At 36.8% G+C, this 18836-nt stretch overlaps 1 protein-coding gene across 17 annotated transcripts in view; it reads right to left on the bottom strand.

Annotated features, from left to right (window-relative positions):
* Nucleotides 1–18836, bottom strand: part of EPB41L2 (erythrocyte membrane protein band 4.1 like 2) — a 120391-nt gene that overhangs the window by 8703 nt on the left and 92852 nt on the right. For 2 of the 17 annotated variants that reach the window (XM_040597145.1, XM_040597146.1), the window contains 8 exons: nt 17762–17943; nt 13290–13352; nt 10286–10432; nt 5825–5974; nt 4704–4757; nt 3939–4499; nt 1916–2038; nt 1315–1413 (listed from right to left, as the gene is read on the bottom strand). In XM_040597145.1, coding sequence (XP_040453079.1) covers nt 1315–1413; nt 1916–2038; nt 3939–4499; nt 4704–4757; nt 5825–5974; nt 10286–10432; nt 13290–13352; nt 17762–17943 — 1379 coding nt within the window. Of the gene's footprint in view, nt 1–1314; nt 1414–1915; nt 2039–3938; nt 4500–4703; nt 4758–5824; nt 5975–8817; nt 8923–10285; nt 10433–13289; nt 13353–13422; nt 16226–17761; nt 17944–18836 lie in introns of those variants that run through there. The other 15 variants (XM_040597163.1, XM_040597147.1, XM_040597157.1 and 12 more) reach the window with 15 other exon arrangements.

Genomic DNA, 18836 nt, shown 5'->3' with positions numbered 1-18836 from the left:
TATGGTAATTCCAGAATTTTCTAGTAGCAGACAAGACTGAAACCATTTTCTTTAATGGTTCCTTCTAAAAAGCAGCACTATTTGACATCTGAACTTGACAAGTAAATGTACACTATCCACCCCACCCCCTGCCCAGCTGTGGTAGCACAATTTATTGAATAAAGACTTTTTTCTAAAATGGTGGTTGCTTAATGATTCCAAAAGGGAACAGGAAACTGAAAAGGACCTGTTGACTACTCTGTATAACAAAGCATGCAGACTTTAAACTCTGAACTTTATTTTGTGTGACTTTCATCTGACAACTTTCCAACATCATCCTTCCACTGTCATTCTGTGAAAACAACTTTCAATCGTAAAAGTATTTTAATTTTTAGAATATATATATTGAATATATATCCAGTGAACAGTGAATTACTGTTCCATTCTGCAATGACGTGAAACTTCTTGGGGAGGAAAAAAAAATCTCAGGCTCACACCTTACGCTTCGCTCTTCCCTTTTGCTTTACCCTAAATAATGCTTTCTGTCATTTTCTTGGAAACTATGTGAAGAGTTCAAAGACAAGAGTTCAAAACTGTGTTGTTAGGGCACATCTAAAATTTTATGAATATTTACATAAATTAATAATAACAACAACCATCATCATCACACTTCGGCAGTTCTAACATACTCTGGCATGAAACATTACATGAGAGTGAAACAGGCGTGAGGTCCTGTTAACATCAACTTTTCCTTTTCTTTTCAAGTATGGAATGGAGAACAAATAATTCAGTTCCAAAATATGCTTGTAATCTAGTGGTATGATACATTTTTCATATGCTCTAAACCTAGCAGCACAAGGTTCATCAACACAAAGGTTGAGTAAACATTGCTTCAGTTCACGCTTATAACTGATGCCATTAGCAGGGCTCCCGTGGACCTCAGACAAATCAGTTATATTAACTGTAATGTAATAACAGAAAAGATTCTCTAAGATATCACTGACTGAAGACAGAATGTAAACTGTAAAAATTTAGGTACATACTCATTTGTCAAACACAGAAATAAGACCTATATGAAGTACTAAAAAACCTAATCATATTTTTCTCCCTTTCCCTGTCCTGATCCCATACATTCCTGCTTATTCATTAGGACTTCTCTGTTCAAAATCTGTGTACAGAAAGATTAACTCTCACACATGCCCGAAATGAATCCAATCCATTTCAAGTCAAGTCTTCTTCAATAAATTAGCAGATATGTGAGAAACTTCATATCAGACTATTCTGAGGGCTTGTTTTGTTTTGTTTTTATTTGAGAGAGACATTATTATATTTCACCTTTGTGATGTGTGTAGTTGTGGTAGTAGAAATTGACTCTGATGTAATTGTCTGTGCACTCAGCAGCACACCAGCATTGCCACCAGCACTGCCATCAAACTGTAAGGAAATAAAAATAACAATATTTTTGTATTTTGGCATTTAAAAGCTTTGTTTTCACAGAAGAAAAGCATTTTTCTTTACTAAACACGTTATTGAGTTCAGTTAGAACTGAAATCTAAATAGAAACCATCAAAGTTTACCAAGTCATGTAAGACCATTGTTATGGCTCATTCTTGTGGAAAATTTATGATCAAAGTTACATGTTCCTTTCAGGAGCAATGAGATATTTTAATCAAGTTTCCAAAATAAAAAATGAGTTATACCTTTGCAGACAGCAACTAAGTCCTTATATAAAAAACCCAAACACTTAGAACTTCAGAAGTAATACTGCTTTGTCTACAAACATTTCACTTACCTAATTCATAGCCAAAGTATCATCTTAGATGCTAGAATAACGTATAGGTTTTTGAAAAGCATTTTTTGGACATTATCTATTTTGATCTGCAAGTAAATGGAATAAAATCAACTTGCAAATAACGTAATAACCCAGCCACTGTACCTGTGGAGATTCATAGGTGATAGTTTTAGTTTCTGTTTGAACAATTGGAACTTCTTTAGTGGAGATTTCAGTTCTCTGTGTGGCATCTGAAATGGTTACCATCTCTGTTTTCACTACTGGAGGCTGTGGTGCAAGAAATAACCAATCAATTTGAAAGAAGAAGGTTTGTAAAGTGGACCAAGAAAATGCAACCAAAAGCTCAAGAAAACCATAACAGTAAGATATCCATTTGACTGTCTCTCCAATCAAAAAGCATGCAATAAATAACCAGACTAAAATAAAGACTAATACAGTAGTCCTCTAGTATCTACATAACATGGTACAAAAATTTAACCTCCTGATAACCTTGCCAAAGTTGTGTATTTCAGCCAACAGTACATACCACAGAAGGCAACTGCTAAAACCAAGCTGCAACACATGCATTGAAAATGTGTAAAAGAGAATTGATAGCAAGGAAAAAAAAAACCCCAAAGTCTTAGTTTGCACAAAGCTGACAGCTAGTTCAGATGGATAAGCTTCATATTAGAATTAACCTGGGAAAATACTTATCATTGCTCAATTAAACTGCAAATATGGACTAGAAATTCCAAGGAAATGGCATAAAAGTTCAATGTCTTACTATGTAGTACTTCCGGAATGGAAAATTGACTTTGACAACTGGATGTTAAACAGTATATATTCAATGTAATATTTCTGGAAGTCAATGGATTCTTTTGACAACAATCCTCAAAAAAAACATTTAGAGTTAGCCAGTGGCATCCTCTCCAATATCACAAAGAAAATAATTAACCAGGGGCCTGTAAACCAGTGAACTTGTAACTTATTGGAGCAGATTTTCGATATATTTAAGCACTTCAAACCCAAAATCTAGTAAAGCCTTTTGACATTTTTCTAGATGCATCAGTTGCTATCTCCCACTGATTTTGGATGCACATGGAGGAAATCCAAGGAAAAAAAAAATTCTTTTCTTTCCCTCACGCACACTTGCACACACAGCAGCCTTTCTTCCCTTCCTCCAAACCAGCTATGTTTTAAGGAAGTGTGGGTGTCTGCAACTTCTAAAGGTCTTATAAACTAATTCTTTCACATCATTAATCAGAACACCTGTGTATGCAAAAGACAACAAAAGAAAGAAGGTAATTTGTTTGGATTTAAGTGCAAATAATAATTAAAACCAAAATGCCACCATTACAAGAACAAACAGGTATATAACTAGGAAAAAAACCACCCAACCTTTGAAAAACTCTGCAGATCATGCCAACTTTACAAAGAGATGCATCCCTGTGCTTCATTTTTGCCCCTTTCTGCTTCTTTATAAAGTTTGCCTAGTAATGAGCTCTTCAGTCTTGTTTGGCTTAAAACAACTGATTGTGACTGGAACCCAAGCATGCTCCCCTAAATAGCTTTTTCACTAAAAGACTTCATAGTAAGATTGTGATAAATGTCTCATCCCTTTACAATGCAGTGCTCTCACTGATGCAACTTCTAGCCACACTTACTCTGGTCTAGAAATCCATAAAATTTATATTAAAAAAAATGGGGGGGGGGGGGGGGGGGGGGCAAGAAAAGCAGTGAGTAATAAAGGGGAAAAAAGGAACAAAAATTTGTGATGGGTGTTTTCTAATTTAAATTGCCAATAGCTTTCCAATCACAATTACATGTCATGGACGTGTCAAAAACAATTGACAAATAGACAAGACAAGACTTAAAAACACTGGAAACATGTAAATAATAAATATATATTATGTATATGCATATAAAATAAGGGGGAGACAAAAAGGCGATGTCAGTCTTCGGAAGGTTTGCCTTACTGGTGATTCTCACTCAGCTCTAGCAAAAAGTCAGAAACCATAACAGAAGGAGACAGAATTTCACTGCTCATCAATGGTTTCCCCTTCCAAATGATCTGAATCTTGGTGGTGCCTGAAGAGCTGGAGGAATAGGAGAAGAAGAAAGGCGGGTATATTTTCACCCCATGAAATATCTCTGCTTAATCTAGTTGTCAAACTGTTCTACCATTTACCTCAGAACAACAAATTATTTGTGGTGCAACATCAATGTCAACATGAGACACATCTCCATTGAGTTTGAGCTGTTCTTCCTCTTTTTCTTCACCTAAATCTTGCTTAATTTCCTCTGACAAATTCTTCTCTTCTGTAGCTATGGTAACTGCATTTTCCTGGACCAAATTTTCAGCTGTAACTTGTGTGTGCTCAACTGGTACTTTTAGTTTACTGCCTTCTGGTATGGCTTCCACACGCTGTGTTTTTTCTTCATGTTCTTTCCTTTTCATGTCATCTTCTTCTTCCTGTTCTTCCCTGATGACTTCCTCAATTGCCCTGTGATGTGGCTGGTATTCTCCCACCTCTTCATCCTCACTCTCACTACTACTGCTGCTGCTGCTACTATCTGATGGCAATGATGAAGAGTCCTTTTTTGAGAGATGCTCCACCTTACATGTTTCCCCAGCATCAGTGGCAACTTGCATTTTCCCTTTGTTGGTTTCGTCTACGACTAGTGTGTCTTCTATCTCAACCTCTGCCTGCTTCTTCTCCTCCACTATGTTCAGAGTCTCATGTGAACTCTGCACAAAAACATGGATGAGGAAAAAAAAAGTAGAGTATATGAATAAAATAAAATGATGGAAACAAAATTAGCTGATGGCTGGCTCATGTCATGTAGAGACAAAAGATGGTTGTGATGGTTAACTGAAAAAGGAAGGAAAGAAGAATGAAGATGGATTGGAAGAGTTAGAGCCGAATTTAACTATGGAAAAAATCAGTAGAACCTTAGCAGCATCGCTGACTCCAGTACAAGGCCCTTCTGCTCTGGAAGCATGTCTCTGTGAAACAAAAAGCAATCAGAGGATACAAATCAATGCATAACCCTTTTCAACATCGCAACACCCTCCAAACAAGCTTTTAAGAATCTATGTACATCACGCTAGACAGGTACTGTACATTCACTGCAAGATGCACAAAGAACTATGCTCATTTCCTTCTACTTCATTGAAAAATTCCATTCAAAAGTAAGTAAGAATTATGGACATTATTAATTGGGATAAGAATTTAATTACGAAAGACTGAAAATAAAAGTATGAATGCACTGGCCAGTGATGCTACTGCAGCAGTTATTTCTCTCAGTTAAACCAGGAATTAAGAATAAATATTAAGGGAAAGCAAAAAAAAACCACAAACAAAAAAAAACGACCAAAAAACCCAAACCAACCTATTTAGCATTTTACTATCAGATTATCATAATACAAAAGAAAAAAAAAAAGACTTTATTAGTTGTTTGTCTTTGGTCAGTTACTTCATGAAACTTAATAGATAACAAGACAACGACTGTTCAGGGTGGTATGTTGTCAGAACAGCAATACATGATTAGCAAGATGATCCCATTAGGATCCAGTCTGGAGCCCAAACGATGAGATTAAAGCAGTTATATTAGTATTTGTTCTGTAACAAAATGATCTGCGATGGATGTTCCAGAAAGCCCACAGTACATTATGTATGGGGTAGTTTTCATTATCTAATGTAGGTTTAGTGAAGTTAGCAGCAAAATTTGAGTTCAAATGATACAAATACAAAAATTCACACATCATCTGTGACTTAATCCTAGCTTTTACTGCTGTTTACCGAGCAAAGCACTATAGAGTGTAAGGCTGCATTCCTGGTGATGCTTGAACAAGCACCAATTGATATTTCTTTGGCGCTGCAAACACAGAACTGAGCTCTCTAGCCGGACTGCGCTCCCCTCTGATACAAGCAACCAGCTTACCGGCTCCGGTAGCAAGCCTCAGGCCACCTTTCAGGCATTTCTAAGGCCTGGGGTCGGAGGGGATGGCAGCCTAAGCCCCGCGCCCACGCAGCCCGCCCGGCCCGTACCGTTGCGCGGCGGGGGCAGCACCTGGGGCGGCGGCGCGGCCGAGGCGGCGGTCTCTTCCCCCGCAGCGCCCTCTGCTGGCCACACGCTGGCGGCGGCGGCGAAGGGCCCTCTCGTGCCCGCGCAAAAGCCCTCCTTACTAAATAAAATGGACGTTATCTCCTCTTCTAGGCTCTAGACGAGTTAGAAAAGGGAAAGGAAAGAATTAAACAGTGACGGACGGAGAGGCAGCGGCCTACAAAGGAGAGGTCTGGCAGGAGAAAACGTGGCAAAGTGCAGGGCTCGGCACCGGCTGCCGCCGGGTGAAATGAGGACAGACAGGACAACATCTGCGGGCACCACACACAGTCGTACAATGCATACTGCATCTCCCCACCATGCATGTCACGTTGTAAAAGTTTGAAACATTAACATTTCCGTGGATTTTCCAAAGGAACAGTTTACTTTGGCAGTAATTCCGCATTTACTATTGGGATCCATGCCTTTTAACAATCCATTTTTAACACCTTCTAATGCCTGATCAGCTCAGAGCTTCAGGGTACCGGTCAGATACATTTGCTTTGAACAATACATACCCACAACACTGAAACGAGGTTTTCTTTATATGTTATATATATGTTTTTCAAAGGCTTAAATAACCTAAGGAAATAAGTTTCTATTAAAGAACCTGTTTTTAGAAAGCCTTGACCATCTGACCGGGCAACTTGTTTTATTCAGACATACATAAAAGGGCACATTGCTTTAAAGCATAAATTACGTTCATAGTCTGGTCTATTTTCTGTATTACTGTATTATAAATCTGTATGGTAAAGCAAACTTTTAAAATTCATGTGCGTACAAGCCTCTGGAAAAGGCTAAAATTATTCCAGTTTTCCTTCCACGAGCACTGGTATTAAGTTAGAAGTAAAACCAGTTAACATAAAAAGCCAATAATGAAACAAATACATAACACGGACATAACACACATTTTGACAACATTCAGTACATTTCTGTCTTAGAAAATGGTGCTACAGAGAATCATGGCAGAAGCACATGCCAGAGGAAAGCCAAGGTGCCATGCAGATGACTGTGGTTTGTGTGGACTCACCGTGTAAGCAACAACGTAGAATCTGAACTGACTTACAAGTTATACCATGCTACTGTGCATATACTACAACACATATGGCATGCAGAAGAACACAGAAGGAAAAGGAAAAGAACCCCTATAGTTTTTTTCCCCTACAATAAATCTAAAGTATATTTCAAAGGTGGCTAAGAAAGGTTAACATGGATGCAAGTTATTAAATCTGTCCTCATGCAGCATCCACCAGGGAAACGTGTTCCTCACCCCCACTCTCTTTCCCTAGTTTATTGCACCAAATAAATGTTCATCTATTAATAGATTACATCAAAAGGCAAAGATGTTCATGACACTCCTACTGTACTCTGGCACCACATGTTTTCTAACCACTCAAAGCAGTAAAAAAAGAAAAAAGTGGGTGAAAAACTATGTAGTATGTGGTCAGACTGTGTGCACATCTCTCTCCTCACATATGTGTATAATTAAAGACTGGCACATCTTTTTGCCTTTTACCACCTTCAAATTTTTAGGTCTTCTAATCTTTTAAAAGGAAAACTCCAATCACACAATTTGTTTCATAATACAACCCCTGTTCCCTGAGGAGGCATTTAGTAAAAACGATTACATGTACAGAGAAAATTGGTGTTTTTCATCAAATTACTGTGGTTACAACACTGTATCAACCTGTGAAGGTGTTTAAATTCCTGGCAAATCCCTACTGGTACATAGTCCCATACATTAACATGAAATTGTATTTACAAGTAGAAAGGAGGTTGGGGTGTGGATTAAAAAAACCCAGCAAAACCAAACAGTGGGTATCCATAACATAACATTTCATATAGTTATTTGTGACATACATAGCAATGTGTCATAATTTCTATTATAATTAAGTCACAGATGCTGTGTATTTGTAGGAGTAGAGGGACACAGAAGTATAGTGGCACAAATGAGATGTACCCAAAATAACATTTTTCAAACACAGAAAATGACTTATTTGCAAATATTTTCACAGGAGCAAAGGAAGAAGGAAAAGAAAGAATATTAGCAGTGGTACCTTGCTTGTCCAACTGTCCTAAAAGACAGGCAAGGAAACATACAGTCCAGGAACAGGACTGAGCAATGTGTTAGTCTATTAATACCAGCAAGTATATAAATTGGCGGTAACAAAACACTTGAACACAAACTTCTCTACATCCATCAACAAATAATTCAGGATGGAAATACACTGTTTCCCAAATCTTGTATTTTCATCTGTTACTGAAATAGGACTGATAGCTTCACATTAACCTACTTATGCCCCAGTTCCTAGGTGGTGGAAAATAGTCCAAAAGTAATGTAAAAAAGCAACATCACAATTGCTACCCATTATCACTATCACGGTGCCAGCAGTCCCTCTAGTTATATAGTGCTTTTCACTGCACAGATGTTAAGCCAGCTTACTGGGGAGAAACCCCCTCTCTTTTGGTGGATAAAAATTGAGGAACAGAAGCATGGAGGTACTCAGAATCAGGTTGCCATTGAAATTATGCTGCTTCTTCACCATTACGGACTTGAATAATAATTGCATACATGTAGAGCAAAAGTTCTTGTGTTAAGTGTCAAATAACTGCAGAAAATTATTTCCATATAGACTGGAAATAATATATTTAGATGTCATCCTAGTCACATCAGATACAGTAATTTTCTGGTGAAAATCTGGTTTTCTTTTCAAATAATAGCCATTCAGAACTTCACAGCTAGTTTGGCGTTTAAGCAAAACGTTACTGGCATTCATATATGTGTGTGTATATATATATATACACACACACAGATCCTGCTTTACAACTCAACCTTTTCACTTCAGTACTGGCTTAAAAGAAGTTATTTCCATCAGGGAAAAAAAAAAGAAAAAGAAAGAAGTGCTCAAGCTAGCCCACAGCAGATACAGCAAAAAGGCAGTAGGTTTCAGGGCGGCCACCTTATTGGTTTCCTCTGGTTTTGCTCCAGCAATCCATGGCATTGTAGTCCATTGCTTCTCCTTCCCAGGCAGCGTTTTCACTTGGAAAATGTGGTCTCCTTTTTTCTATTTGGTTTTCATTTTATAAAACCAGTGTAAATCAACAAGCAATGAGACAGACACATACTATACATAAACATAAACCCAAACCATCTGAAAGTGACAAAACATACTAGATGAGGAAAAAACCAAAAACAAACCCAGAGATAAAATAACTTGGAGGGGCCTCAACTTCAATACAAAGAAATCAACACAGAAAATACACACAACCACATAATAAAAAGTAAGTTACACTTTTCCATAAATGTCTTTTTTAACCAAAAAGATATTTATAGCTATTAAATGAACAATGTGTTGTCAACATTTGAAAACCATGTGTAGAAATATTCAGGTACTACTCAGAAATTGGAGGAATCATTTCTTGGCAGTAACCATAAATTAACAAAATAGTCATTAAAGAAGTGATCCATACAGTCAGTGCCTAGATTACCTCTATGCACATATTCACAGTTCAGATTACTTAAGTATCTTGCTGAAATAATGTCCTATTAACAAAAATAATTTGGTAGCATCAAGCAAACTTAATTGAAAAGTTCACCTCTCTGGAGACTGAAGAGAACACTTAAGAATTTAATGGGATAGGATAAGAATACATTTAGGAGGGAAGGTTAGGAACAATGATGAAAGAAAAGGATAACAATAGGAGAGAAACTGATTGCTTTTGAAGACTGATTTGCTCTTCTACTCCATGAAAGAAGTAGCAAATACCTCCACATAAAACTAAAATTTTTACAACAGGAAGAGAAATTTATTTGGGTAGCTTTTTTGCCACAAGCATTCAGGATGGTATTTGTAGAAAATCGCTTTCCAAACTGCTGTTTTAAGGTTCAGTCAGGAAGGAGGTATACAGAAAAAGTAGTCAAATTCACATTACAGACTTTTGGAGATTAAGTTGAGTAAATTGTAACTATATTAAATACATCCTGAAGAGGTCAACACTGTAAATTAACTGATCATGTAAGGTCATTCTGAAACAGCGCACAGGCTGTGTGTGTATGCACAAGCTGTCCGTGAAGAGTTAAAGAGAGGGGAAAGGAGGGACATGTTCTGCTGTCACTGAAAAGCTATTTTCATCAATCTGTGTAAATCAAGAGTGAAATTTAAGCTGTCCTTAACACACAGGAAAATACTGCCATCACCTCCATTTTTTTCTAATGATTCTAATTCAGTTTTCTTGTTGAAGAATAAAATTCCACACATCATTTAAAGTCAGGTCTAATGTTAAAAGGTGAAAAGTTAATGTATACTTAGTATCAACAAATACTACATTAGCCAAAGAAAGTGTTAATGTAAAGGACAAACTGTATTTACTGTATTACATACAGGACTGTATGGAAACGCATGCAGACAAGTGTCTGCAGTGACATACCCCTTGTGTCTGTAGGGACAGAGGTGTGATACGCCGCTTTTCCCACTCATTTGGGCGTGGTTCAGGTGTGGATTCCATGAAATTGCGCTTGAGCTCACTAATGCTAGCCTGGTGTTTCAATAAGTCGTCCTGGGTCTTATCCAGGTCCTAGCAACCCACAACGTAAAACAAAGAGGACAAAACACGACAACAAAAGCAAACTTAACTAGAAAAAAAAAAAAAAAAAAAAGAAAGAAAAAGGGAAAGAAAAGAAACCAAACCAAGGAAAGTGCCTTGTGTCTGAAGGGCTACTCTTCTTTGGGGTGCCTTAAAATAAAAGAGTTTAAGGCTATAAGAGAACCAAGAATTTTTGGTTTTTAATTTTGTAATGTAGGGCCACTCATATAGTGTTTCTTCCATATTTTAAGGCAAAGGAAAAATAATGCTGTGCAAAGTTATTGAAGACAGAGCTATTTTTATCCAAACATGAAACTACTATCCCTACGAAACAGTAACAATTTCCAGTAGTTGCTTGCTTTCATCTAAAATTTGCTATCATAAAAGCAAACATAACATTACTGAAGGCAATGAAAGAACAGTCTAATCCAAGAAGCATTATAAACCTGCATCTTTCTTGATACTACAAGCTCCATGAAAAATACTTATTTCTGTGAAGAAAATACTACAGGGCCAAATATGCAAGCAACTAACACCTGCTTAACTTCAGAGAGACTACTCATTCTGTCTGTCACATAGGCTTAAACTTACTGGGAGAATCAAGACTTAAAGCCTTAAAGCCTGGTATCTATCAATTTTACATTTAAGAACCTGATAGCAGACAGCATGCAGCTAGGGATACTTTTTGTGCATGCCAATACTAAAGAGATGCTCTTTCTAAATTGCACCTACATAAGCAAGTGCCAACGAGGACACCTCAGAGTGAATATTGAATGAGGTCTTGTGATGACACATTGAGGCTAAGCTGCAGCACCTTGGATCAAATAGCTAACTACATGCTAGTCTTTCACTTTATACTGGATACAGGAACAGGCACAAGGATCAGGAGTTATATTTCTGCATAACTGCTCCGGTAAGCAGGCAAAAATCTATCTGCTTAGATCTCTTGGAAATTTATTAACCTTTAAATACAATGCTGGGCTTTCGTGGGAAGAGCAGTTTTCACTCTGCTTTCATAATCTGTCCTCCTTCCAGTATGTCAGGTCTTGAGAAAAGCCTGTGTTGGTTATGTACATTCTAACACAAGAATATTTTTTTCAGTATATTATGGTGAAATTCAAGTTTAAACTTCAGATCCATTTTTAGTACTGAATTAAAAGACTGAAGATTAAAATGGAACAGTATAAATTTAGACATTATTATTAATGAAGTTTTATCAAAAGAATGTAAATCAGATACAAGAATTCAGGTAAAGCATCTGAGTTTTGTACAAAGATTTTATGTACTTTGTAACAGAACATTTTTAAGTTGTACTTTAACATTTTGGTTAGGATTTTTACAGTCAGTGCTCACAATGGAAAGACTGTCAATGACAGTAACGAAAAATCTAAACCCAATACAAACTCATTAGTTTCTAATTCCTTTTCACTTGCATGTTCAGCCCCAGTAATAGTTCGGTGCTGTACATCTATTTCCTAATTCTGCAAATATTCACACATGCACTTTGACCACTAAGAACCTATCCCCTCTGCAACTCAGTAGGTTCATATTGTCACAGGACCAGTACTTTTTTAATCTAGGACTAACAAATGAGACATTAAATTTGTCCCCCTAAAGTATGTTTTTTCTAGGTGAAGGAAAACCTCATGCCAAAGGCATTCTATTACACAACTGAAGCTCGTAACAATCATATTATTTTAAAACCTGTCTTGGCTTGACATAAGGCACGTTTCTTGGACTTGATCAAAGCACAGTTACGCAATGCACGCTTTCAGTGCTTTAGTAAGTTATACACAAGCAAAAGTTTCAATAGTGGTCAAAAGCTGCAAAAAGCCAAAAAACATATTAGTTGGGTTAATGTGAGCCATACATCACCTTATTATTGAACAAAACCTATGATTTTTAGAAAGACAGTTTTTGTGACAAATGGAATTATTTATAGCCCCATCTGGATGAATAAAAAAAAATTAAAGATAGCAGTAGGGTTTTTAAAATTTCTTCAGTTACTAGCTTACGTTATTAACCACAAGTTAAATGATATTGATTATAAATACAGACAGTCTTTGATAAAACAATCCAGATTAACAGACTATATGGAAATTTTTATAATAAAAACCCCCTCTACTTCAGTGACAAAGCATTATGCATTAACATACTGTTCAAAGCTCGTTTCTGTTGCTCATCTTCAATGAAGACCAACCTTTAGGAAGCAAGAATTACTTCCATTTGAAAAGAAAAAAAAATATCAAATATTTCAGAAGCATTGTCTAAACATTCCCTTTAAAAACCCAATCCTCACATACATTTCTCAAAGCTCCCAAAATCAGCGAGCATCAGAACCAGAATCAGTTTTTCCTACCAACTTTTCTACCACTGCTTGTGCCTTACTAACTCCATTTTTTCAGATAATGTATTTAATAGAGATTGATTAAACTGCCTAAAACTAGAAACCCTACTCAACAGAAGATGCACACTTTGATAAGCAAAATATAAAAATCCCATTTAGGATTATGAATTGGACCCATCTGTTTGCTTTATCTAAATAGGGCTATTATTCCCAATTGCCACCTTGAAAACATGTAGCAAAAATATACAAAATGTACAGTCAACATTCAGGCTGAGGAGTTTTGGTTTTGTTTGTTTGGATCTTTTTTGTGGTTCTGTGGGTTTTTTTGTTTTGTTTTGGGTTTTGTTTTAATTTAAACAATGATAACATGCAACATTTTCAAGCTGTTTTTCCCCCATGCACTTCATGCACTGTGCCTGTAACAGCCTGCAAGTGACCTCCCATCCCATGCAGCCTGGCAGCCCGTGAGAAGAGAAAGTGTTTCTTATATTATATACAAACCTCCAACATTAAATTGCTATGTCTGACATAAATATTTTCCCCGTCTACTCTCAAGGAATTGGTCTGTGAAATTAAGCCACACACACACACACACAAATTAAAAAAAATAATAAAAATCAAAACGAACATAAAATGTACCAGCAAGTAAATAAAAAAACACCCTTACAATGAGGCAGTAAAATAAAGGAAATAAAATGGTAAGGTGAAAAGCCACTATTCAGACTAAATCCACTAAACTAAAGAAAGTTTAGGGTGCTAACAAGGCAGGCAGCTACAGCCAGATTAAATTGTAAAAAAACAACCATGCACCTTCTGCTGTGCTTCCTCCTCTTCATATTCAACCTACGTAAGCACACGGCAAATTACCAAGAAAAGGCACTGTTGACATACACTTACATACTAAGAGAGGTTCATCTTTTTGTAAATGCTGCAAAGCTTGCTATATTTACAGACCTTTACTGTTTCGGCCCCAGATGTTGAAATTATTAAGCGACTTTGGTCTTCCTTCACCTACATTGTGTAGAATGGCTGAAGTAATATTGGCATAAGTGGCATGAAAAATGGAAGTTTCACACTGTGTCCCTTTCTTGCTGTACATTTCAGTGTTTTCCCAGATGAAAATTTAAGAATGAGTAAAGAAAAAAAAATGATGTGAAATTTCTATGGTAAGCACCTTGAACTCTGCAACAAGTTGATGGGAAAATGGAATCTAATGCATGAGTTCTTCTGGTAGGAGAATCTAGGATTCAAGTCAAACACCTACATACTTTATTTACAAACTGTCTGAACTATTTTAAGAATAATGTTGCTGTCTTGGGATGAGTTATTTGCACCCTTTTTAGGTGAATATAATCTTCCTGAAACTGCAATGCACTCTGTTGGAAATGATAGCTAATCTTCCTATCTTACCTACAAGTGCACTGAATGCCTTTAAAGGAACAGCATTCTTTAAAAAGCTAACCACTTCCTAGTGTTTCCACAGGTACAAATACCAACTGCTAATCTCAGGAAAAGATGCATTTAGAAGTCCACACTGTGCAAGTACATAAATTTGAAGATGGGTTTACTTACTGCACATACTGTTGCATTTTGGATTCTGTGTGAATGCACACATAATGTGGTACACAACACATTTTTATTCATTTTTCGCTTATCTGGGGTTCTACTTTCTGCAACTTTATGTTACAAATGATGGACTGAATTAGGTTACAGAGAAATTGAGAAATTCTTTAAAGTCACGTTTTTCATTATTTTAAACTTAGATTGGTGTTTTTAATGACATCATGTCATATTTAGCATGGTTTTAATATGTACATTGTATTGATTTTATCAGTTTAACAATCTTTGTTAAATGTAATATTGAACAGGCCCTCCCCCTTTTTGAGTCTATAAAATTTGGTTTAATATTTCCTTTGAAGATCAAAATAAACCACCTTTTTCTAGTGGTATTGCTGTAATGTACACAGCAGACATAAGGAAAGAAGGCATTTTGTCAACCACTCCAAATGATCAGAGCAACGTATTAGCATGACTAAGGCTTCTGCACTGAATTTCAGCAGTGCATTTCAAAGAATGTTCAGACTTCAGTGATTAAAGTCTGATACAACCTGCGATCCCAGCTAATGAATGAAATCAGTCTCCACCTTAACTGTTGCTAGAGATTAATCAAAGTAGTTTACAAACGAAAAAAAGTGCCTTGGACAGACTCAGCTTTGCACACAGCCTTGTAGAGCAGAACCATCTGGAATAACAAAAAAGCTGATTTTAAAGCATTCACAGCTTTCTGAATTCAGCTTTTAGGAATTTTACTTCTCAGATCTAAATGGAACTTTGGAGATGTACACTCCAGTCAATGCACACAAGAGACATGCATTTTAACAAAACCTGATAGTGCAAGTAGCACAATTTGTAAATAGTATCAAGTAATAATATATCTATTATTTCACAGCACTTTCAGTATTCAGATTTATGTGCTCGTAAACATTTTGAACTACAAAAAACCTCTACCTGCAGCTCTGTATCCGTGGAATCTAATGAAATTATGCATGCTGTAGGAATTCAGGCAGAAAAACCACCAGCTATCTATTGACTAAAAATACTGCAATGGAAATTTTTCATAAATGAGAAAGGTTAGAAAGATACAGATATATATGTGTGTGTGTGTGTATTTATATATGTCTACAGGCACGTACATACACATATTCCTATACTAGGAAGTGTGCAAAATTGAGCAAGCCTCTGGGAGAACAAGCATAGAAGCTATGTGCAAGTGTCAACGTTTAAGCAACAAAATTACACACCTCCTCTTCCTCTGCTTTGTCATTCAGGTCATTGTCATTAGAAGCACTAAAGGAAGTCACCTTAGGCTCCAGGTAGCAGAAGGACAGAGCAAGAGGAAGGGAAAATGTGAGTGAAAAAGGAATAGACTGGAAAGCAGACAGAAGCAGCACAAAGATAAGGAGAAAAGAGGGGATGAAGGAAGGAGAGGTAATAGGAATATAGTGCTGAAGGCCAGGCGGCAGGAAAGAGATGCAAACATCAGGAAGGCTAGGAAAAGTAATATAACCATTGTCATCAAGCAGCGAACGGAAACTAAAAGAAAAGCATCTGATAAAGCCAAATGAGACACAAAACTCAGTGCTTTTGTAGTCATTTGTATGGATTTTTCCCTCCACAGCAGGGGAGCGACTAGCTATGGGTCTCATAGATTCAAAGATACTATTTGGTGAAGCTATTTTATTATGATCTGGTGTTTCTTTCATGGAATTGCACTCTGAGATGTCTGAGATGGTAAGAAGGGGCTCCCCAAAGGGATCTTCCTCTGAAATATCTGAAAGCATGTCCATCTCAGGGATGGGTGACAGGCCTGTGAGATGGCATGACACAGAATGGATGGGTAGTGATGATGGGTGTATGTGAGTGAGCTGAAAAAAATTCTGTGCACAGTGGAAAATGAAAGCACAACAAAATGCAAGTTTGAAGGCACAAGAAGAGGGAAAAAAGAGAAATTATTAGTTAGTGAAATTTTTTTCTTAGAAGCAGGGAAAGCTCTACTAACGCAATAGAAATGCCAAATAAAAATAGAAATCCCCTTGTGTTTTACAAGCAGCCAACTTGTTTAGTTTTGTGGATTATGAAAGGATCCCATTACGAATGTTTTGTTCTCAGGCTGTAAAGAACTGTGCACTTTTGAACTGTAATAGTCACAACAGATGGAAGTAGACAGACATTCAAAGCTTTGGCAGAAAGGTCAGGGGACAGTGCAGTACACGAAAGACAGGCTGGCACTTTGATTCTTGGGTTTATAACCATTTCCTCTAAGGCTTAAAGACAGCCAGAAAGGAAAAGAAGTATCTGCGCTAGGGGGGATAGAAAGCTGTTCACACAATTGGCATGTATAACAAAACCTTACTGAACAGCCTCCTGGAACGACTTCCCACAATACTGCTTTTTTCCCCCCTTCTTTTGGTTAAAGCATTGAAAGCCACTTTGAAAACAAAGGAATATCACCATTTGACCAAGCCCAAAGTAAAAACATAGTAATTTTACCATTTTTCTCCCATAAAGAAACTCTGTGTGTGCCTTTTTGCTAGGCTAATGCAAAATTATTTCAACTCGCCAGCAAACAAACAAACAAACAAAGCAACCGTTGGTATTTCTTCCCTTCCTACACTTGAATGTAGTCGGAACATGTGAACCACACAGAGAAACTCAGTGGTCCCCCTAGGAATCAAATGGATAGCTAACTTGCAAAAATGTTTGAAAACAAAATAACTCTTTAAATACAAAAGAAAGTTCTGGACAACTGCCCAAAAAAGAAATATCTCCAAGAGAGAAAAGCAGCAAATTTTAGCTGACACTTTGAAAGGAAATTTTAACATCAAATCACACAAGACCTAAATTTATTTTTTTGACCTATTGCTCCAGTAGCTCAAACAAACAAGACAAGTAAATGGTTGTTTGCAACAGAAACAGACTAAAGTACTCAAGTTTTCACAGAAATTACACCTCAGTCAACATACAGGTTTTTAAAGGATGAAATAATTCTGGAAATGCTACTAACACAATACTGTTAACTATGGTAATTAAATGCAGTCATAATAGACCCAGCTTTGTAGATTGTAAACAAATGTGCATATACTAACAATTTTTTTAAAAGTCTACACAAACTAAGGAAATTAATGAAACATTATTTACCCTTTTAAGCTTTTTTTCCAAGAACTCATGCAAGCTTACTGAGAATTCAAGTTAAATTTACATCAAAAGAAGAAACCCTAGGTCAAAGCCATTCAGCATTCTCCTTTGCTTACATACACTTACATTAATTTAAACCTACAGAAAACACTTGACAATTTTCCTTTAATATTTTACTATGGTGTTCTGTATGATACTTAGAAGTGAGAAGAACTAAATAACTACACATGGACACACATCACATGAACAAATAATTGTGGTGTGAAAGTCAGCCATACCTTTCCATCCTGAGTCAATTCTAATTGTGGAGTTTTGACTGGGCTTCCGTCATCTTCTCTGCCACCTTCTTTTAACTTGGCCTGACCAGCAGCTTCAATGTCAATGATTTTATCTCCAGCAGTCTGCCCTCCAGTAGCAGGGAAGTCTCTTAGAAGACCTTGGTCTGAGATACCCATGGGAGCTATTCGAGAACAAAGTAATTTTGGTTAATTGGAGTAAGTCAGAACGTATTAATACTTTTTAACAAAATGAATTTATGTTGATGTCAGCAATGAGCAATACAGGCTAGTTACTGAGTGATACAATATTTTTCAGCTTCGTGGCTTTGCAAAAAGTCTATGGTTCTCATTGCATTGATATGAACAGCTATGTACCCTTGTCATATAATATGCACTTACTATGCAAGGGAAGAAACCTCACAGTATCAGGTAGGTATTTAATTATTAACTTTCTAATTAGTCTTGGAAGACAAATTGAAGCTACTGTTCTTGTGACTGTGTAAGTCACCATAACAAAAGAGAGAAGTAGGCAACAGTGTTCTGTGGAAATTCAATGTTTTCAGAGGGCTGTTTTAATGCAATGTAGAAATAGCTATGCATGTAACTGTCACAGTATTTTTATTCTGAAACCTTATCAAACTACAGAAACAACAGCTCACTGAAAGTAAGACTTTTCCTCCCTAAATGCTTGCAAAAAATGTAAGGGGGGAAAATACTGAATATGTATACTTGAATATAGTCAAAGCACAAGAGAGTGAAAGGCCTTAAATTAATGTTGTTTTTTTTCAAATCAGGATGACTGGCTCAGTCAAAATAGTAGTAATGAAATATAGGAGAATTCATTGTATTAGCCAGCTTTAATAAACACGACTTTGATATAAACTTATATTCATTATAGTAGTCTTCTGTAGTACCTCCATATGACTTTGCTTTACAAAGCCAAGGTGCAGAAAGCTGACAGGAAGATGTGTTTCTTGGAGTACCTTTGAGGGATATCCTCTTCTGGAAACAGTCTCAGCTCCACATCAGAGACTCCCTTAAGCTGCTGAGAAGCCAAGGCCAGCTAATGGCAAAT

Source organism: Falco naumanni, chromosome 6 (genome assembly GCF_017639655.2).
Source record: "Falco naumanni isolate bFalNau1 chromosome 6, bFalNau1.pat, whole genome shotgun sequence".
NCBI classification, from domain to species: Eukaryota; Metazoa; Chordata; class Aves; order Falconiformes; family Falconidae; genus Falco; species Falco naumanni.
The sequence above is the reverse complement of the archived record's forward strand: the minus strand, read 5'-3'. Positions and strand labels throughout refer to the sequence as shown.